The following is a 22,786-nucleotide window of genomic DNA, read 5'->3' as shown; positions in this document are numbered from 1 at the left end:
ACGTCTCTCTCTGAGGAAGTATCCAGGACAACTTTGCTCCTGACATCGGTGCTTCATTTAGACACCCAAAATGAGGTGTGGACAAATCCACACCCTTCTGCTTCTCGCATGGTGTTTCACAAACAGAAGTGTTGTAATTCTCCTGCTTGCTGCTCTCAGCCGCTAATGTTAGATAGGATGTTAGATAAAGTACATCCACCCACGTTCTGGCAGAGCTCTTTCCCCCAAGTGACATAAATTATAATTTTCATCTTGCTTCACTAGATATTCAACATTGCGTAGTGCAAAGGATGCATCTTTTCATATTTGGTTGTGATCAATAACACAGTTCCTATCTCTGGTAACAAAAGCCCACAACACCGAGGGCTGGATCCTATGTGGTGGCTGTCAAAATGGCTGTGTTTTGTAATCAACAGCCTGAGAGTCTTTCTGAGAAAGATTTGCATTGCATGATCAACAGCAACAGTAGTCCAAGCCAAGCTGATGAAAGAGACAGTTAATCCCAAAGAGCCAAGTCCCTGGAATGTGCCCTGCTCTGGGAGGGCATCACTCAGCTACGTGCATACAGCTGGGTATGTCTGGTGTAGCTGAAGCTGAAGTTAGCCAGAGGTCAGGGCTTGATGGTGGTTTGGGATTTTTTGCCTCTTTATCTTTTTTTTTTTTTTTTTTTTTTTTTAAGTGAGAAAAACATCCACACTTGTTCCACAGGAAAAGGACAAGTAATCTACTCACATGAAATATATGCAGTTGTCCTTGTTTCCTCCTTGCTTACTTTCACCCTCTGCTCGTGTAATTTGAGTGGCAAGATTTTTCCAAACACCAAATTAAGATAAACTGTACTTGTGTGCAATAGATGAAGGGGAATAAATGGCAGGCTTTTAACAAATCAGGAATATGTGCACAGGGCAGATACTGAAATGCATAAACTTTGCACTGTTTTACAAAAACAGCCAAAAGCAGAGCCGCACAGGTAGAGTCCTACAGCTGTAGAGTGTCTGTGCTTCACTTCCCACTCTCCCCTTCCCCTGGAGGCAGCTACTGTTGAGCTGTGACAACTGAGCTGCATGTGAAGCAACTCCTGAACGACTTGAAGTTTTCAACCTGACATGTTAAAGCAAACTCCCCTTACCCAAGCAGGGGACTGAAAGGAAGCCCAAGGCATGATTCTTCAGGGAGGCAAAACACCCCAAGTGACACATCCCCCAATGCCTTAGGAGGGCCATTTTCTCATATGAATGGCCAGGACACCCCAGGACACAGTGGTTTGCACCTGCTTTGCCCAGATGCACATGCCTACACCCTACCCAGTGCAGTGGGGGACACGCTCCGAGTCACACTTTCAGTGCAAAGTCAGGTCTGAGCCGACCACATGAGAACACCTGCCAGAAACCAGCCTGTGAAACAGGCTTTCCTCTCCATCGATCCTACAGAGCTACACGCACCCTGGCAATGAAGCACCATCTCTAAAAAGTGTCCCAAACATAAGAGGGAACAGCAATGACAATCAAAGCTAGAACCACATGAAGCTGCAGAGGTAGGCCATATAACCTATGATGTCTGAGCATCACGTGGCTACATGCAAAACTGCTGACTGACAAATGCAAAGGCCTGAATTAAATGAGCTTTAAGATGAGGTCCCGTCACTGACTATCTGCACTTTCCTAGGCTGCTGCAATATAGAATGAAACAGGTCTGTGTCGATCATAAGTGAAGGAACCAAAACATGTCAACCCCTTGTGTGGTGCTCGGTAGAGCAGACCCAGGGAATGTTGCCCTTCAGGCCACCTGGTTTGGTCTGACTGGCCAGAGCCATTTCTCTTGGCTCCCCAGCTGAACCGGCAAAGTTTGCCACTCCAAAGATAAAAGGCCAGGACTGGGACTGGCTCTTACCACTCAAGAGAAGGTCAAGATGTTACTGGGAGCGGAGAGATGATTTTGGAGAATTGGTTATGCTGTCATAACACCACTACAGGAGGCAGAAATAGCAGAGGTGGGAGCAGGGCGGTACTTTGTATCCTTCCATTCCAGCTTCCCAAGCTCTGCTTTATCTAAAATACCTAGGAAATCTGCCACCATTCCAGCTGCTTACTTTGCCACCAGTGACAGCCAGTTTAAGCGAGCATTCCTCTTGTCTGTCTGCCTCAAAGCCCAGAAACAGCTTCATTTCTCCTGGTGGAGGGAAGATGGTGCTTTTATTTCTCTTTCAGGCATAGAAAAGCCATAACATAGCAGAGCAGATAGGAGAGCCCAGATAAAGAAGAGCACAGGCTGAGCATGGGGCCAGGTGCCCAAGCCCTCCATTTGCAGGTAACCTGGCATGCCCAGCACGAGGCACCTGAGCACTGGGTGGAAACGAAAATGTGGGGCTGGGAAATCGTGTAGTTGAGAGGGGTTTACATGGCTGTGCCCTACATGCTGCAAGCTCCCCCTGCTTATATGCTGGGAGGGACAGAGTTCCTCCTGCCTGGCACAGAGCTGCCTCAGCCCTGGGCTGCGTGCTGCCCCGCTCACACCTTGGCCTCACTTGGATTCACACACGCCGCACAATGCCTTCACACAGATATATTTATCAAGCTAAAAAAAAGTTCTGGTTAGCTGTTGTGTTGGCTGTGAGGCTGAGTCGGACTATCTAGGAGTGAAAAAGAGGCCACCTGGAGCTGTAAAAATCTCACAAGCCTGCAAAATAAGGAGGGCAGCATGCTGGTGGGAGGTTGGATATTTACTGAAGTGGAAGAATTCCAATACAAAAATTATTCTTTTTCACTGTGCGGTCCCTCCCCCACCATAAAAAAAAAAATTCCTTTTTACATATTTCCTGGAATATGTGATTGTACTAGAAGAGCATTTTATGTTCCTGTTATGAAAGAGAATCCAGTGGGACAAAGTCATTCTTGGAATAACTTTCAATGAAATCAAGAGTTACAGCTGAACTGATTTCAGTGTAACAAGTCCTCGGGATATTGGTGGCTGCTGCAGTCCTGTTTTTGTAGGCAGTCTGGATCTACAAGTTTTCTTGTACTAGTATAGTAATTGCAGCAAGAACTGGGAGGTTTTGTAACCAAACTCGTTTATGCTGGCAAAATCCCTTCTTTGGATCATAGAGAGATGACTTATACGATTTAATTTCTTCCAGTTTTTCCTTGGAACTGCTGTTCTATTATGAAATGTGTTTATGCTGTCTGCACAATAGGTGTGAATGATTACTTCTGCATTGTTGTAACAGTACCCTTTCCTAGCACAGACAAGCTAAAATGTCTAAACTATTTTAATTTTTATTATGCAACTATTAGGCTACGGTTGGGGAAGAAAGAAACTATCTTAAAACAAAATATATTGATGCCCTACAATAGCCTACAAGGTAAATTCTCTGTGACAGCAAGAACATAATTCAGCAAAATAATGGAGAATATTTTCTTTTATTATTTTTATCACAGTTGGGATCTTTATTTCCTAAGCAATCTGTATAAACATCTGCATGAACTTATAGCCTGTATTGTCTATTTTCATTTCTAAGATCCAAGTTAATCTTGTTTGCAGCACGTAAAGAACTTGAGCAGGATGTGACACCACTTTATGTCATCCCCACTTAGAAGTGCAGTAGCCCTGCAGTATCACTGCCTGGCCACTGGCCAAGGGGCAGTGGGACACCCGCAGATTTGTCATTGCCAGTTTGACTGCAGATGGTCTAAGGAACTTCTGGGAAGCACATGTTCCCTGGGGCATCTTCTGGAAGTGAAAGGGAGCATGATAAAGAGAACAAAGTTGTGGGGGTAAAAATCTAAGTATGGGGAAATACAGGGAATCTCCTTGAAGGTGTGATTTCACCTTGTATTTAGTCCTGGAAAGAATAGAGATAGGCTCAGAAGGTTCTTAAAGCAAAGATAAGCAGGGGCGTTTGGTAGTTTAAAATCAGCGAAACTCAACCTGTGCTTGCAGAGAGCAGTTTTACAATATTTCCCCATGTATGGCACACACCTTAGGAAAACTCTGGATCAGTACCATAGTGTTCCTTAAAATAAGCCTCAGAGATAATTTACACATCTCAGCAGAGATGGGAGAGCTGATGAAGAACAAAGAATCTACATAGGATTTAAAAGGGAAGATGGAGCTTTGGGGTACCTCAGTTTGCAGACTGCTTCTGAGTTATGGGTTAGAATAATGAAAAACAGGTCCTTTGTCCTAAAACCTCCCCCTGAAAACCTGTTTCTTGAGGCAACTTGGAGCTCACAGCAATTAGGCTGTGGTTAGGAGGAATTTGCTCTGGGGGTGTCAGGGCTATTCTGGCACCCTGTAGCTGGCTTTCCCCAGGGCTCCTCACTCTCCTGCCCATCACAGGAGTAATGCATACCCTTAATGCGACAGCAACAGGGCCTTGGGACACCAGGAAAGGTGGTGCTGGAAACAAACAGCCATTGCCAGTGATTCAATGGCCTGCAGCTCATTTGCAGTGAGGCCCAAGGGGTGTGCTCCTTCCTGCGGCAACCTGGGGCACAGCAAAGTCGCTCCACCCATTGTGCACGTGCAAAGAAGCCCAACTGCACGTACACAGAAATACTGTCAGCCACAACATAAATGGACTTGTCAAACCTGGGTTGAATTCTTCTCTTACTGAGGTAAGGAGGTCAGTAGAAAGGGGTGACAAAACAGCAAGCAAAGAAAACGAGTTTTGTAGCAGAATATGTATGCAGCTGCAGAGTCAATGAGCGTGTGTCTCACAACCAGACAAAAGATGTTGTAGCAATCAAGGTATAAGAGGAGAGTGTGGCACAGTTTGGGCTACCAGGTTGACTAAAAAAAGACTGTATCTTGTAGATATTATCCAAAAATAGTCTGCAAGACTATAAATAACATGGATATACCAACATTTTTAAAAAAATCAAAAATTAAGCCCATAAAGGTTGTAAGTCATATGAGATGCAGAACTTTAGAGCTTATAAAAGAAAGTGATGAAAACTAAATTATACTAATTCGCACCCAGTTTCAATCACCAGAGCCAAAACAAGCAAGACAGCTTCATTTTACTGTTTTTTCAATTTTTTCTGGGACGTACAAACTGAAGGTGCTGTATGCCAGATCTCCCATGCTTCTCGAACACAGACTGTGTTTCCTGCTTGCACAGGCCTCTTTTTCGGCCAGCACCTCAAGCATGTGCTTTGGTGGCTACCTCAAAAAGTGCCTGGAGGACTGAAAAGGCGAGATGCAAGAAACTGTCTGCGTCAAAGCCTGAGGAACAGGCTTTTGAATCCCACTCTGCAGGTCAGACATCTGTCTCAGGTTTGCAGGGTTTTGCAAAGTATTTCATACGCCACCTTCTCTTGCCTATGGGTTAGGACGCCCACCAAAGGAAGCTGGTGTCCTGGAACAGACAGCAGCAGATCTGACAACGAACAGGGACCAGCCGCTCACACAGACAGCTGCTTTGCAAGTCTTGGCACCACCAGGGATGCTTGGGGGCATTTTAGACTTCAGTTAAAGACCCAGGAGCCTTAGTTAAGCACATCTCCTGCTGAGATACTCTAATGTTTCATCTGATTTAACCCTCCATCCCTGCTGAGGGGTATTAAGGGTTTAGTTCAGCATTTGCAACAGGACCCAGATAGATGAAGAACTTAAGGTGAAAGGACAAGCTAAGCAGAGGAGCTGCAGCAGAGGGTGATCCCCATATGGGGAACAGCACAGAGCCCTGTCACTTGTGCTGTGCACTGCTGCAAGCACTGGACACGAGCTGCCTTTGCATGAGCAGTCCCTGCAAGAGCACACCAGGCTCAGACCCAGGAGAAACAAGGGCAGCCACGGGAGGGGCAGGCAGGCTGCTGGGCAGCTGCAGCACCCCCTGGGGCAGCACAGGGAAAGGAAGGGAGGGAACAGCTCTACTCAAAGCCCTGCTTGTGCAGTCATAGCCCGTCTGCAACCACAGCCTGTAAGCAGCCATATGGACCCAACCAGGCTGGAGACTCATGTCCTCTCCCAGCTGTTGTTGAAGTGTCAATACCCCAGCCCAATCCCACCCTGGCTGTTACCATTCTCCTCCTAACCACAACTACCCTCCCAGGTTTGTCAGCAAAACTGTACATGCTTTCCCTGGTCCTTTGGAATCAAAGTGAGCAAGATCTGCCGGTATCTAGTTCAATGCTAGTAAATAGGTCAAGGAAAGCTGGCAGGGTGTGTGTGTGCCTGAGTGCTGGGGGAGTGGTAATCTCCTCAGCTAACAGACCTGGAGTTTACAGACTGACTTAGGCACCTCTGTACTGAGTTGCCCCATGCACCCAGGAGCTGACTTCGGCTTGTGCTCAGTACAAGCTACACCAAGTGGGTGAGTCTGGTCAGAGGAACTCCAGATGTGTCCAACACCTTTTCATCCCTACATGCTCCTTGACTGCCTCTTCCCCCCACTGGCAGTCAAGAAGGTTCCATTGAGGTCCAGCTAGGGTCAGGCAGAGCCACACCACCCTGCACACACTCCCAGGGGTACAGTCCCTCCCTCCTGGAAGAGGGTGTGAAAGCAGGGGGTGTGGATGGTCCTGGTGCATTCCCTCTGTCTCAGCACACAAGAGCCTGATGCCGCTGAGCTGCCTTCTCACAGCAGCAGTTTGCATGCCCCTAGCTGCTTGCAGCTAGTGAGAAATGGTTTTGGTGATGCTTTCAACACTCAGATCGTGAGTACTGGGGACTAGCAATGCTCTATATGTAATACACGTGCTGTGGTGTACATGGGTTTGGGGTTGAGTTTATGAGAGCACAGAAATTGCAAGTTCTCACCTCTTCCTTCCTTCTCAAGCACTCTTCAAATCAAGATGCCACAAACAAACCACTTTCTTGCAAGTACCTGCACTACGGTTTTATGTAATTCAGAACAGCAAAATCACTTTCTCCAGTTACCTTAGCAGGCATTAGTGTGAGATTCTCTGACAAGGGATCCAAGGAGACCCACTGTTGACTTCTCTGTACAAGCAAGAACCTTACTCTCTAAAAAAGATAATTATCAAGAGGGTGTTTGTGCCCATTCTTGTTTTTGGGGACTCTCCTTTCTCTTTGCCACCATGACTCATAAAACTCATTAAGCCAGAGTATGCCTAGTAGAACATTTAATTACACAGCAGTTGCAGGGTAGTGACGGAATCTATGTTTAACAGGCTGACAGCAAGATGGCTTTATCTACAAAGCTGTTTAGATGTCAGTATAGCCAGTGCCATCCATAAGGTTGGAGAAGACATACCAGGGCACCAAACCAACAAGGAGGAAGGTAACATTTGTGCCAGGAGTAGGCTCAAGACAGTAGTGATTTGCATAAACAGTCTGAAAACCTGCCTGTCATCACCATGTCTGGGGCAATGTGTGGAAACATTATCTGGTAAATCAGCAGCCTTGCACTGCACACTGACCTAGATAGGAAATACGATGCAAGAAGGGAGAAGATGAGACTGTGCACTGTTGTAACACAAAGATCAGGTTATTTGCTGCTGCTTTTATTCTAGCTATGAGTTTAATAGCCAATAAACACTTCAAAACAAATTCTAGCCTCTCCCTTCTTTCTCAGACACTCTCAGAACAACACGGCACGTAGCCAGACCAATTTATGACCAATATATTTCAGTACTTAGCAAAATGTTAAAATATTCTTAAAAGCACTGTAGACATCTCAGCTATGGGTGCACAGCTTCAAGAGTACAGGTGTTTGAGAAGCTGCTCAGAGGGATTACACCAACATTGGAGTGACTGCTTCTCTCTTGTGTGTGTGAACAGGCTTGTTATATGAAGAAACTCTTGCCATCGTGGCCTTTGAGATTGCAGTAGATGATTCAGTTGCAGCAGCTAGGATATGTGAGAATGACTTTGCTCACTGGAATAAAAAAGCAAAGAGAAGTTTTAGGGAGCTGATGCATGACACTGTTAGAAATCCCCTCCCATTTGTACATTTTGTCCTGATTACTTAGAAGCCAAACATGACCAAGGGATTTGTCATCAGTTTTGGTTTTGTGAGGTTTTTCTCCTTGTAATTTACCTTACAATTAGCACTTTGTATCATACATTCTAGCCCGTCTAAGGTCTGGTCTTAAAATTCTACCATGAAACCTCAGCACACGGAAAGAAGTAAGCACTGTTCTGGTACAGAAAACACACCTCCCTTACCTTTAAAGAGATTAAGAAATTGTAAGCATTTTTAAAGAAATTGTAGCTGGATGATACTTTCAGGAAGGCAGAGGAATGATAGCCTTGTAGGGCAATAGCTCAGTTTTCCTGTATTATTTCCATATTGTTTTTACATTAACAAAATAAAGATTTCCTCTTAACTTTCAAACTCTGCTGGCAGGAAGAAAAATGTTCAAAGATTGCATACCAAAGGTCTTTGAGATCAAACAATAACTTATCTATAGACCAGCATTCAATATGCAGTCTGTAAGCAGGAAAATAGCTTGCTTTCATTTTTTCATTCTTCTGTAGACAGAATATTTTCTCCAAAATTAGCCTTGTTCACTCCAAATTACTGAGCTTAGCCAAAATTAAGCCTCTTTTTTATATTTGCAGATTTTTTCCCCCCAAAATTAATGAAACAAGTAACGAAGTACACCACTTTCAAATGTGTAGTATGCAAGATGGTTATTGCCATGAGGCTGAGCTATCAGAAGTCAGAGCGAAATTTTCCTTTTTCAATCCCATTTTTTACTTATTTCTTTTGAAAATAATACATGAAACTTTAACCAAACACAATCCCCGCCCCACCATCCCAATAATTAAACTGTAGCTAAATCTTGAAAAATACACTGTAGCTAAATTTTGGAAGAGAGTGCTTTTAATCTGCCATCACAATCAAGGAGACCTGCATTAATGAAAAGGGAGAGTGGTAGGTCAGAATCTTCTAGATTCTGTAAGTCACCTGGTTTCCTTCTATATTTACATATTTTTTAGAAACAAAATTCCAAGTGTTTTGCTCTTGAGACTTAATCCAGAGTTATGTTTGTGATCACTCTGTCACGTATTCTCACACTCAAGACAATCCATCAGAAAAATTTAGTAATTCCTACATGGTAAACTACAGCATTTCTTACAGCGTGTATTGCTGTATTCACTGGTCCCAGTGAAACCATTTCTCCATTTGTGGTGGGGAGGTAAAGATCGCCTCTTCAGGAGTGTTTCTTGACTGATTTAGGCAGGTATCTTTTTTGTCATTTGCAGCTGACAATCACTGTGGCTGCATTTTCCCCACTGCTGGCAGTAGTTTCTGTATAGCATCTAAGGGAATTTCTCCCTCCACACACATTTTTGGGAAGAGCCTTACATCTTAATTAACTATTCTCCTCTCAACCTGTATTCACACCTCATCTCACAATGAAGGAGATCCTGTTCCCCCTCCTGGTCCCACCACACTGCTCCACAACTCTGCTTCCTCTGCCCCCATCGGAGCTCAGCACTCCCCCACACGACATTGCAAAACCTCCTCAGGGATGAAGACCTCCTCTATTTATAGAGCAGAGGCTAGATGAAATTTCCAGAGAGTTTTCTGGAAGAGCTCACATCTAGCTGCTCGGAAGGCTTACAAAGGGAAACAAGCTTGCACCTCGCTTTAGAGCTTTGCCTGGCATCTAACAATCATTAAAGCTTTGCAGTACAGTTTGTAGTGCACCAGGCATATGCTTGATGTTACACACTGGCATTTATGAACCTCTGAAAACTTTTCTTCCTAATATGCTTGGGGCAGATTCTCTACCATGAACCCATACTCTCAATTGACTTTTGTCCTAGGCCTGTGATTCAGCGCTATCTTAAGATAACAGAGAAGAAAAACTGTTTTTAGCTTTGTGCTGTGGTTTTTCCTTAAAAGATTGAGGCTGATATTTTTAAATAAAAAATAAGGTTTCATTAACAAATGCACTGCTACGTGTTGCTGCACAAAGATACGATTTAGCATTTTTTTTACACACATCACAAGTTAAATACAGAACATGCTTTAAAACAGTGGATAAATGGCTGTAGCTGTAGCTAAAATAAGGTAGGAATCAGGCTGGGTTCACAGGATGGGCATATCCACAAATACAGTCTGTGTGCATATATGAGCTAGCCGTGTTCAGCCTCTGAAACTGATAATTTTCTGTTTATTAAAAAAAAAAAAAAAAAAAAAGAAGAAGAAAAAAAGGCAGCAAGCCCTTGACTACTTTTGCCCACGGCACATGGCTTTTACTGGAGGATGTATTTGCAGAAAGGGAGGATTGTTGCCTCCCACACAAATTTCAACAACCATTTGAACAATTTGGTAAATAGGTGAGGACAGAGTCTTCATCTATTGTCTGCCTATCTGCTCCAGTCAGAAGTCAATCACACAGTGAGGAAGCTCTAATCTAAAGGACAAATCCTTTTTAGGAATCTGCTTTTTAATGAAAACTCCTGAACACAGTCCTAGCATTACCTATAATCTGAGGGTACACACATACACCCCGATACAAACAAATGAACAAACAACAAAACACACCCAAAACAACAACAACAACAAAAAAAGAGAGAATAATTCCAGGAAGAAAATATAAGCCTAATGCAACAGGAAAGGAAGAAAAAAGTGAAATCCACCTCCTGACGAGATACCCGTTATCATCTTGCCTCGCACTGCAAGTGGATGTAGAAGGACCAAGTTGCTTCTTGACCTGTTTTCTGCTTCTGCATAAAAATAAAAGGCCATTTCTTCTAGTAGCACTAAATGCCACCTTTTATCTAAGTCACCAATTAGCTGACTGGATGAGCAAGGAACAGGTTCAGGTGACTCTAACAGTAACAAACCATCGCAGAATGATAGCAAGACTCAATCACAACACAGCACTAATTACAGCTCTGCAGCACTTACTATCTGTCTGAACACAAAACAAGGATGTTAATAATACAAATTCAGCTGTGCACTTGCACAAAATCCCTGTAAGCTTAATTTTCCAGGACTTAATATTTCAGTACTGCTTTGTAAAAGTTCTCCAATGTACAATTCCAACATTATGTTTCAGTGGATTCATGAAGAGCATTGTGTTATCTCAAGGCCCATTGAAAGAGATAAAATGAATAGTGTCAGTTTAGATCATGCAGGGAGACGACAACAATTTTCATAATATGGGAATTTAAATTATTGTATATCCACTACTACTAGCATTCCTGGTTTAGTACATACCTGTTCTTGGTATAAATTGCTTGGGATGTGCTTTAAAACATGATGAAATACCTTACTCTGGTATTAGTCAAAGTGTACTTGCACAGTGAGTTGCGTTTGCTAGCACAGGAAGAATAAGAAGACAGAGAACACCATCATAATGAGTGTGCATCAAAATCACAATACCATACTTGTTCAGTTCTAAAATACCAATAACTATTATCATAAGTAGCCAGAACCTTTCAACTACTAAAACATGAAAAGAAAAACAAATAAATGAACAAAAACTTACAAAATCAGAGTCCCTGGCATGCTGCTTGCACCATCAATGGCCTAAAATACCTCTCCTTGCATCCTTAGATAGCAGTTACCAGTTGATGCTAGCCATTATTCTGTCTCGGTGCAGAATCTCCTGCACTTTGGATCTGCTGATTCCCCCAATACAGTTTCAAAATTAAAAGCATCTCCTCATTAGAGGAGAAAGAAAGTAGAAAGGGGTTGAGTTACATAATGTGAAGTAAATAAGAGTGAAGTTACACGACATGACTGAGGCAGCTCAGTATTCTCACTTGGGTGGTCCTGCTGTTCCCTTCCTGACTCCTGGCCCTGCTGGTCCACACCCTCTCTCACACCACATCAAACCACTTGGTAAACTGATCCAACTTGTTAATCCAACAGAAAACTACTCTCTTGAACTGACTCACCAAAGGGCTTGACAAGAGCGATGCCACGGAGAATGGCTCTGGAGGGAGCAGAACCGCTCCTTCTGGTGGCAGCAACACAACACTGTTGTGTTAAATGAACCACAGCTGAAGAAAGCATTGGAGAAGGGCATGAGAGGAGCACTCAAAGCAAACAGAAGGGCATGGAGTAAAATCCTTTGTCTTTGAGAAGAATGCAAATGCAAGAATAGACATCACAAAGCCCTTGGGATGGCATAGACACTGAAGGGTGCAGTGGTAGGAGAGCAACAGGACATTGGATCGTGTAATGCATCAGAGGGGGGCATAGGAACACAGGCACTGTCCTGGCAGAAGGAATAATGAGTAGCGACAAAAAACACAGTACTGAGTCCACCTGGATTGCAGTGACTCTCAGGCTCACAATGTCTTTCTGTCTGTGTGTCTGTAGCCAGCCTAGCACAGGTGAGCTCTTTGAGACGTGCTACTTTGATAGTTTTAACAAAACATGAGCTATAATATTGTATCCCCATTGTTCAAGAAAAGAGGGAGGACACCATTGTTCACTTTAAAAACAAACAAAAATTAAGCCTGTCCCCATTCTTCTCAAGAAACTGCCTCATCAAAAAAACAACAAAAATCAAACCACTGAGTGTTATTGAGGAATACCACCTAGTCAGTCTTATCAGCTCAAAACCTAACTCACTATTACCTTTTCCTTCCTCTCTTAAATTACTGAGACAGGTCTCTCCTTTCCTAGCAGCAAATGTTTTAAGATCACTGTTTCCTTGGAATGTCCCCTACTTGTACAACTGTCTCCATAAGAAAAAGAGGAGGGTATCAGAAATTGTGCTAGTCACCTGGAGAAAGGAATAAGAAACTGCATCTTCACCCAAAGATAAAATGTCCAGGTTTTTAACAATTTTGTCTTTGTTTCAAAGAACACTTCTTGAGTTCCCCTCTTGAGCTCTGGGTAACTGTTCCTAGGTAATCAGGGGGGGAAAGGAAAAAAAAAAAAAAAAAAAAAAAAAAAAGTGGATACTTTGTAATTCATTAAATAGCACAATATATTGCGAAGCATGAACTGAGGTATTCTCAAGCTTCCCAAACCAAGGGGCAGAGGGCAAACTGTCCCTGCCTACACCCCAGGGCATCCCTGTTCTCCTTTCCAAGTACAAGACCAGGCACTGGCAGAAGTAAGAACTACGTGCCTGGCAGCTGAAAGACAAGGAAAGAGAAAATATGATGTGCAATAAATCAGGTACACACAAAATAATCGTGGTAGGTCACATCATCCTAACACTGCTCGGCATTGTTTCCACATTAATGATCTTTCAGCATGTCACCATGCTGAATCATGATGACAGAGGGGCAGGAAGCACATATCAGATGCAGAATGAACAGGTCTTTTTGTGATTGTGCCGCTATGAAGCGCTGGCCTTTCTTTATGCTGGAGTCCTCTGTTTTCACTCTGGAAGACTTGACTGCACCAAAATCAAGAAAAGTTTCTGGAGCAGCTCAGAAAAATTTGACCTACAAACAGATAAAACAGGAATCTCTCTTTCCCCCCACCCTAAACTGCTTATTGCTGTATCAGTGTGAGAATTTCAAATGGATTTTAAAAATTCTTTAGAAGAAATTTTCTTTAAAAGAAATTTTCTGTTCGTAACTGAACTTTAAGCATGCGGAAAGCCTGCTGGCTTCCTTAAATTAGAGGCCAAAAATGTACAGAATTGTCAATCTTTAGGAAGACAGAGAGTTCTTTTCTAACCAAAGCCAGAAATATTCCCTCTGGAGAAATCTCACAATGTGAAAAAAAGCTTTTGAACTTTCCATGGTACAAAGTTTAAAATGAGGACAAAACTGGAATGAGTTGGTCTTCAGCATTTTTTAAGCTATGCTGCATTTCTATAGCTTTACAGATAGAGACATCTGGAAGCAGAATTTTCAGCTAAAAAAACCCCCAAAAAACAACAACCATTTTTTTGCATTTCACTAGCATAATTAATTTGCCTTAAACATTAATAAAATTATTACAGTAGACAAAAATTTTAGTACATATTAATCTCTCTGGATTAACCCTAATGATATTTTTGGTGTAATAAAAATAGGCTATATTCCCAGATATGAAAATGCATATAATTTCAGAAAGATTCAGAGACAGCAAAACAAATTTTCATTTAACAGCCTGGAGGAATCTCATAATATTAACAACAGTATAAAACACGAGTTTACATAGAGTAGTTGAGAATACTCCTTATAATTTAGTCCAATACTTATAAACTGAGATTATAATTAAAGGTTTTTTTCTTTTAAACATTAGACCATTATGATATTCAGTGATAAACAACCGACTTATTCTATCACTTTAATTTCAGCAAAACCTTTTAGGGAAACTCTACAGTGGAATCAACAAGCAGTAAGCAGAATGAAAAATGGTACAGGGTACTGCAGATTATTTTCAGGGCTCTGAGCCTAATTCTCCATTGTCCCAAGCATCCTTTGGCACTTCATACTGGGGAAAATACCAAGTTCTTGGTATATCAAAGCCTGGATCTTGAAAAGTTCTGAGACTTCTCCAGTTATGCTGCCCAAATGATTTGACGGGACCCTGTGTTTGGTCATGTGCTCCTCTGTAATGGCTGGCACTAGTCCCGCCAGGCAATACCCCACACCTTCCAGATCACCTCTACTAGGTGACCCTTTCCTTGCCTTGCAGGAACAGGGGCCAGGGGAGGTGTCTGGGAGATAAATAAACCATGCTAACCCTTTGAGTACCTCAGGAAAAGAGCATGTAGTCTACAAAGGAGCACTTGCATAGCCTTGTGGATGTACTCTGTAAACTTTGTCCTGATTAGAAAGGAAGTGAGTTTAACAGAGAATCCGATTCAGACAAACAGTTCTCTCCTTTAATTTAGAAAATCTGCAAACCTGTTATAGTTCACTTGCCAGTATGAAGAGCAAGCTTGAAAAATGGCACTGTTGAGACCAGTGAATAATTGTCTAGGTGGAATAGTGGCAGTCAGGCTGAAGAACATGGTGGAGTGGTCTGGGTGGAGGAGAGCAAATAGTACAAGCCCCCAAGTTGTGACTTTTAATTATGATGCTGTTGTGGACATGCATCTGTCTCGTGGATGCCCGACACTATCACCCACCTCAGAAGCACATGTAGCTTCCAAGAGGCCTCCTGGCAGCAATGAAAAACTTAGCCTGGAGTCTGAGCACTTTTTTTCCCACTCACAGCAAAATTACCTCAACATGAGGTTACTTTTCAACATTATTTCTAAACTGACTTTGCAACCTTCTATAATCTTGTTACTCTGCATTCCCCTTCTCCCCAGGCTTCAAAGATTCTTTTTTGGTTGCTTATATAATCTCAGCGCTGCAGTACGCAAGCTATCTAAAGCATGGTATAAATGCAGCTATTATTATTACTTAATAAAAACAGAAAAGTTATTCATTGACCAAACCTTTTTTTTTCCTCCCTTTCTAATACACATATCAGATCCATATCTAAGTGGTGATAAAAAACTATGACCTTGCACTAAGTTTATCCCCAACATCCTCATCACGACTGGTATTTAAAGACTTTCCACTGCATTCTCTGCAAAGCAGTATATCTCACCATTACCTAGTCACCAGTAAAGGTCTTTTCCAGCATTCACTGACACAGACAAGAAATTAGCTATCTTAGAACGGCCACTTTAGGGACCAAGTGAAGACTAACCAGCTAAAAAGAAAGAAGGAAGCCCCTTCCTCCTCTGTTCTGGCAACCATTACACTGACCATTCTACTTTGTATACCATGTATCACTCTTTGTTGTGCTTTATCCTTACACTGTCTTTTAAGAAATGAGCTCTTTGGCAATGAATAGAGTTTTATATGCTTGGAAAACATTTTTAGCATGTTGCAGACAATATTGTAATATAAATACACATTGTCTTCCTGAGTTTCCTTACCACCACTGCTCCTCAACACAGCTTTGTCGCTGTAAAACAGACTTCATTAAGTTTTGTGTCACTGGTACAGTGCGGCAGTAATAAGGCAAATGCTTCATACACCCAAAGATGGATTTTGTTGAACTTGGTATTTCTGTTGACCATGCTGTGACACAGTATGATGTCAAGACAACCTGAAGTAGCTTAGCACATTAGCAAATGTGAAAAACTAAGATGCAAACCTTTAACTGCATTCCAAAAGACATGTGGAAAAGAGAGGGAAAGAACAAAAGACTTTTGAAGCCAAATTAGCCTGTAAAAAAATAACTATCATTAGATTTTTAGCTAGCCACCATATTTGTGCCTTAGTCTTTTTCTTAGTTATTTCATGGTTGGATGATTGAGTTTCAAGTCTGTGACTTTCATCTCCATTGTGTTTGCTGAAGGAGTACACAACACATGCAAAAGATCTTTAACTCTCCAGTTTCTATCTAGCAGAATACCACTATTTGCATTTCTCAAGTTTTTGAAACTAACAGCCTTGGCTCGCTTCTCATTTAGCCCAGTTTAGCAATGCTGCAAGTCCAAGGATATCAACTGAATTAATCTTAAAGCATACTAGAGGAATGCCCAAGCCTAGTATTTTTGACATACCTCATATGCCTATAGTTGAAGGAAAAACTCTCATTAAATCTACATTAAAAATCTGTCCACTTCATGTTCTGGTTTTAAAACTTGGTATTAATCAATTTCCTTCTGCCCTTACCACAAAAAAATTACTAATCTGGAATTTTGTTTCTCATTTCCATCTTTTCCAGTTCATGTGCCATCTTTTTTTCTTTTTTTTTTTTTTTTTTTTTTTTTATTGGTGGTGGTGGTTGTTGTTGTTTTAATTCACCCTCGGAGCTCATTAGTCATATTCACCTTGAAATTTTATCCGCTGGGCTTTTGTGACCTTGTCTCCTCAGTACTCCTTTTGCCTTTCTAATAATTCACCCTGGTCTTCCTTCTCATTTTTCATGCATGTACCATACCACAAGGCACTTGTAGTCTTGGTACACTTTGTTTCTCCTACATCCTTCATATAGTACACTCAGTGCCTAACATTCCTTCAAGTCCTATTACTATGTCAATCAATCTTAAACCCAGTTCTACAGGAGAGGTAAGAACGAAATCATTTTAATTGCATGCATAAAGTCATCTCACCATAATACAAGTATATTACAGTGTTAAACCTCACATAAACCAGTGAGAAGCAAAAGCATTAGTATTCCTCTTCTACAGTGGCAGAGAACAAACCACTTATCCAAAGTCACGTGAAGTCCTGTGGCAACCTCTGGGTTACCAACCAGAGGATTCATTTCACCTTTCTACCTCGAGATCTTTATATTGGCTCATGTTATTTTTCACTTCTTGGGCTTTAGAATGGATTTGCTTAACTTACAGGCAGCGCACACCAACGGTATGCATCGTGTCTCACCAGCCCAGCCCACGGAGCAGATACTGGCTGTCTGTTCACCAAACGGTTCACTGAGAAGATGGGTGGGAGAACACCCAGTCCAGGAAGAATCGCTGCCCTGCCTCACCACGTGGCTCTGAAGCATCAACTACCTGTTGAGCTATACTACAGGAAACTGCAGAATACACTCCACTTTCCTAAACTATACCACAAGCAAGCAAAGCCACGGTTAATTGGATCAGTGGAAGCTTAAACATCACCTCAGAGGAGTACAGATCCCCATGTGGCTTCTGACAAACGACGTGACTGAGCTGAGACCTTTGTCCCTCCACCAGCACTGCTCAGCCAAACGAGCTTCCTTTTTCCGGTCAGGGACTTTGCCATGTTCATCACGGCACAGGCCCCAACTCCTGGCCTCGCCTTGTTCTGGCAGCTACATCAACCGGCTCCTTCTTCCTGCTTTTTGCTTTTTCTTTTCTTAATCAGCCTAGCTCCGGCCTTCATTGCCACCCCGTTAGGCGGGACACAAGCCACGTGTTATTTATGAAGGGGACAGCACACATCTCTCCCGCTCTACCAGCTATCCAGCGGCAGTATTTTGGGGCCTACGGGAGTGACAAAACCTGGCCCTCCACCGTAGCCAGGTGCCGCCGCCGCCACCCTGCCTGTCATTCAAGCCAGTACCCAGCTTCCACGTCACCCGCCGCTGCTCGGAGCCCCCGCCTCACCTGCGGCAGGCCCACTCCCCGGAGGGGCAGCGGGGTAGCGCGCTACTGGGGTCACGGGCACCCTCACATTAGCGACCTGCCCAGCGACGACGGCGCGGCCCCGGCAGCCCAGACCGGTGACAACCCCAGCAATTTCCCCACCGCCCCTTCCGTCGATTTGGGGGAAGAGCGCCGTCCCCACGGGAGCACTGCGGCCGGCCCGGCCCGGCCCGAGGCCCGTCCGTGCGCCCAAGGCCAACGCGCGGCAGCGGCGGCGCCTCTCAGCGCCCCACGCAGCGGCGCGGAGGACGCGACCGCCCCAGCCCGGCCCGGCCCCGCCCGCCCGGCCACGCCCGCCTGACGTGCCCGCGGCGCTGGCGGGCTGGAAGTGGCGTACGTGCACAGCGGGCCGCTAGAGTGGCGCCTCCTCCTCCTCGCCCCGGCACAGCGGCGGAGGCGCGGTGGGCAGAGGCGGCGGCCGCGCCGGCCCGTGCTGCACCGGGCAGAGAGGCCGGCGGGGAGCGGAAGGCGGCCCCGCACCGCGCCACCGCTCTCCCCTTGGGCCGTTCCGCCGCCGGCGGGGCGGCGATGAGGCGGCGCTAAGCAGCGTTAGCGGCGCAGGGAGCGCGGCGCGGGCCCCCGCGCGCCGGAGGAGGCCGCGGGCCGGCGGAGGCGGCGGGGGCCGCGGCGGAGCCGGAGCCGGGCGGCCATGATGCAGTGAGCGCTCCCTCCCCGCGCGGCCGGGCGGGGGCCCGCGTTAGCGCCGCTCCCGCCCGCCTCCTTACATAACGCGACCCGGCGGAGCGGGGCTGCGGCGGCACCACCAGCGCCATGGCGAATGACAGCGGCGGAGGCGCCGGCCAGGGCGAGAGCAGCGGCGGCGGCGGCAGCAGCGGCAGCAGCAGTAGCGAGCGGGACCGGCAGTACTGCGAGCTGTGCGGGAAGATGGAGAACCTGCTGCGGTGCGGGCGCTGCCGCAGCTCCTTCTACTGCAGCAAGGAGCACCAGCGCCAGGACTGGAAGAAGCACAAGCTCATCTGCCGCGGAGGAGGCGCTGCGGCGGCCGGCGCGGCAGGGGGCGCTACCGAGCCCCGCAGCGGGCACCCCCTGCCGCCCCGCGCCCACGGCGGGGCCGCGGCGGGCGGCGGCAGCCGGGCGGGGGTCGGGAAGGGCGCAGCGCCGCCGTCCCCGGAGGCACCCGCCGAGGCCGCCCCGCTGACCAACAATCACGTCGCCGCCGCCGCTGTAGCTGCTGGCGGTGAGGCGGAGGCCGCGGCCCAGTCCCCGTCGCCCCCCGGGGAGGCAGTGCTACTGTACCGGGACAAGTCGAACCTGTACCCGGGCGGCGTGCAGGCGGGGCCCGGCGGGGCCGCGCTGCGCCCCAACGGGCAGACCAAGTCGCTGGTGCCGCAGCGGCTGGCGCTGGAGTACATCGTGCCCTGCATGAACAAGCACGGCATCTGCGTGGTGGACGACTTCCTCGGCAAGGAGCTGGGCGGGCAGGTGGCCGAGGAGGTGCGGGCCCTCCACCACACCGGCCGCTTCACCGACGGGCAGCTCGTCAGCCAGAAGAGCGACTCCTCCAAGGACATCCGCGGCGACAAGATCACCTGGGTGGAGGGCAAGGAGCCGGGCTGCCAGACCATCCGGCTCCTCATGAACAGCATGGACGATCTCATCCGGCACTGCAACGGAAAGCTGGGCAACTACAAAATCAACGGCAGGACGAAAGTGAGTGCGGGAGGGAGCTGGGACCCTCGGTGCCCGGCTTCCCCCTGCTCCTGCAGCCGGGGGAGGTTGTGGTGGAGGGGCGGGAGCGGGGCGGCGGAGCCGGCGCTTCCCCGGGTGCGGGCGTGTGTGCGCGCACGTGTGCGGCTGTCTGCGGGGCTGCGTGCGTGTGCGCACGTCCGTCCGGCTGTCTGTCCGTGCGGGAGCCTGTGCGGGGCTGTGCCGTGCGTGTGCGCCCACTGCCTCTCCGCTCCCCGGAGCCGATTTCTGCTTGCGCGTCGTGTCCAGTTCGGGGCTCCTCAGTACGAGAGAGAAGCTCCCGTCTTTCTCTAGAGGGTCACAAAGATGATTAGGGGTTTGGAGCATCTCTGTCATGAAGAGAGACTGCGCGAGCTGAGCCCTTTTCGTCTAGTACAAAGAGGATAGAAGGGATCTCACTAATGTATGTTAGAATCTCAGAGGTGAATGTTATAAAGACGGTGCCAGACTCTTCAGTGTTGCCCAGTGACAGGACGAGTAGCAGTGGCCATAAACTAAAACACAAGTTCCACCTCAACAAGAGGAAGAACTTCTTCAGGTTGAGGGTGGCAGAGCGCTGGTACAGGCTGCCCAGGGAAGTCGTGAAGTCTCTATCTGCAAACATTCAAAACGCACCGGGACGCCTTCTTGTGTCACCTGCTCAAAGTGACCCTGCCTGGGCAGGAGTGTTGGACTGGATGATCTCCAGAGCTCCTTTCCAACCCGAAAAATTCTGTGACACCCCAGCGGGCCTGGGGCCGCAGCCCGGAGGGGCGGGTTGCTGTCCCGCGGGCAGCCTGGGGATTGCTCTCCAACGGCAAGGTGCGGAAAGGGTTTGTTTGCAGGAAAAAAAGGTGATCTTGTTTATGTGCCTGCATTTTGTTAAAAACCCCTTGACCTGGAAGCTTACCCACTAGGTGATGAGTATTGAAATGTGAGTTCTTCCATGGTCTCCCGAAAAAAAAACCCGAGTAACAGTGCTCTGACAGGCTTCGGGAAGCAGGGGGCTGGCTGCGAGGTGTCCCGGCAGCAGTGCTGGCTGGAGAGCGTGGAAACGCTTGTACATGGCATTTGTAGGCTCGCATGAATGGGCCGGGTTTTGGTAAGCCTTGGCTCAGGATGTAGCCTGCCAAGAGCAGGATTTAAAAATGTGGTCAGAAGACCCACGTCAGTGAGTGAGTGCCCCGGTGGCCCAATAAACCCGTGAGTTACAGTGCGGCACTCTGGCAAGTGGTGTTGTGGCAGGCTGTTACATGGAGTCACAGCCACAGAGTAGGGCGGCTTTGGGCAGAGCTTTTATTTTACTCTCGTCAAGTCACCTTTCCGCAGAAGTCTTACTCCTTAGCTCTATTTCGAGACCAGAGAACTGAGTCAAAATCTCTCAATGTGTTAGCCTAATTTGCGATTCCCTTCCAGTCCTTTAAATGAAATTCATGCCTTTGGTAGAGAACTAATAATGAATATTCATCAGTATCTTTTCAGTTTTAAAAAAAATAAAGAAGAGGGGTGAAGCCCCTTCAGACTTTGCTACCTCTGTTAAAGCATAAGGAAGCCAGTGAAATGGTAGGAGTCATCCTGTCGAGGTGGTTGCTCTGTCACAGATGGACTGTTGTTGCTGCAGCTGTGGAATCTCAGCTGGTAGGAAGCTGCGGGAGGAAGGGAGAAACTGAACTGCAGCAAACAGCCCTGGATTTGTTCAGGGCACGGGAAACTCCCGTGATAAAGAAAAGAGGGTGGGATTTTTTTTTTTTTTTTTTTTTTTTTTTTTTTTTTTTTTTTTTTTGGTAATGCTGTATTTGCATTTCTTCAGTTGAACCAGTACTGTGCTAAAACTTTTCAATGGGAACATGGTGTAGAGTCCACATACATCCCTGCAGGACTTTTCTAAACCAACTTATCTTTCAGGCAGTCTTAAATCCTTTCAAGGCTTTGAACTTGCACTCTGAAGACATCAGTGGTTTTGCTTGATTTCAATTTTAGGCAGCAAAAAGGAATATTGCTTCTGTTTTTATGTGCAGTGGTATGCTTCTGTAAAGAATAGGTGTGAAGGCTTTTGGAGTTGTAATCCTGAATCATGCCTGTAATTCCTGGACTGCTGTATTTTACATTCCTACTTGGTTTTCAGTCGCAGCTGAAATCTCTCTGTTTGGGGGATCAAAGCAGGTGCAGGGATGAGATCAGTAAAAATAGAATACTTTACTCCTTGGTGGCACAGAAATGCATTATTTTTTCTTCCCACTTTGCCTTGCTTATTTCCCCACAGTAGTTAGTGCTTTTAGTGTACAGGAAAGCCCAGTTCTCTAAAATTCCAGCAAAAGCAGAATGAAAATTGTCATTCACTCTCAGAGATTTACCTCTGAGTTGAATAAACAGAAGCATATGATACCTAGAGGATCACTTCAAATAACTTGTATTATTATAACCATGTAACTTGTAACCCATTGGTGGTGTTGGCATTGAACTTGCCATCACTTCTGTAAACTGTTTAGAAGCAGTGTATGAAAAAACAGGAAGAAATAAGTCTGAGGTATATATATCCTGAATCTCATGGCTTGTAAACCTGCCTGTCAGGGAAAAACCTATGTTGTGTTAATAAGATCTAATTAAAACTGATTTACATTCATCAGGGCCAGTCCATTAGGGCAAAGAACATTAAATAAGGTAAAATGTTGATTGTGACCTGAGATTTTATATTTTAAAGTCTCTGATAGGTGTTTTCTCCAGACTGCCTGGCCCACCTAGAACTGATCTACGTAAACTGATATGGTTCCACCTAGTCCTGAGTGTCAGCAAATTACTCTCCAGCCTGAAAGATACCTATACAGCAGTAGTTATAATCTAGCCAAGTACCTTTGAGGTGTGTGGAGACAGCAGCAGGAATAAGAGAATGGCTAACTATTTACTCATCTTGAAAGTCCTGACTTACTGCATTCCATGCTTTTGTTCCCTTTCTTTCTAGACTCCGCTTCCTTCTTTTCTCTAGCTGACAGTGGCACATACTTGCATATTGGAGCTCTAGTGTCTTTCTCCTACTTCCTGTTATTTTCTATTTTTTTCTTTCGTCTTATTCATAAATTCTCTTTTTTTTTTTTCCTTAGTCTTATCAGTTGCCACATTCGTACGTGCAAGTATTT

The 22,786-nt window shown here is 45.7% G+C and overlaps 1 protein-coding gene and 1 long non-coding RNA gene across 3 annotated transcripts in view; one reads left to right on the top strand and one right to left on the bottom strand.

Moving 5' to 3' along the window:
* Nucleotides 1–7,561: 7,561 nt before the first annotated feature.
* Nucleotides 7,562–18,066, bottom strand: LOC120750557 (uncharacterized). 2 transcript variants are annotated; one of them, XR_005700043.2, is made up of 4 exons: nt 17,928–18,034; nt 11,827–11,967; nt 11,144–11,242; nt 7,562–7,840 (listed from the first exon to the last, which is right to left on the bottom strand). It is a non-coding gene; the product is annotated as an uncharacterized LOC120750557 (long non-coding RNA). The 2 variants fall into 2 exon arrangements; XR_005700044.2 differs by lacking the exons at nt 11,144–11,242; nt 11,827–11,967 and having other exon boundaries at nt 17,928–18,066.
* A 567-nt stretch (nt 18,067–18,633) lies between these two features.
* Nucleotides 18,634–22,786, top strand: part of EGLN1 (egl-9 family hypoxia inducible factor 1) — a 34,203-nt gene continuing 30,050 nt past the window's right edge. The window contains exon 1 of the mRNA XM_040058542.2: nt 18,634–19,637. Within this exon, the coding sequence (XP_039914476.1) occupies nt 18,738–19,637 (900 nt within the window). The 5' untranslated portion in view covers nt 18,634–18,737. The remainder of the gene's footprint in view (nt 19,638–22,786) is intronic.

The sequence above is a fragment of the Hirundo rustica genome, chromosome 3 (assembly GCF_015227805.2).
Source record: "Hirundo rustica isolate bHirRus1 chromosome 3, bHirRus1.pri.v3, whole genome shotgun sequence".
Lineage (NCBI taxonomy): Eukaryota > Metazoa > Chordata > Aves > Passeriformes > Hirundinidae > Hirundo > Hirundo rustica.
The sequence above is the reverse complement of the archived record's forward strand: the minus strand, read 5'-3'. Positions and strand labels throughout refer to the sequence as shown.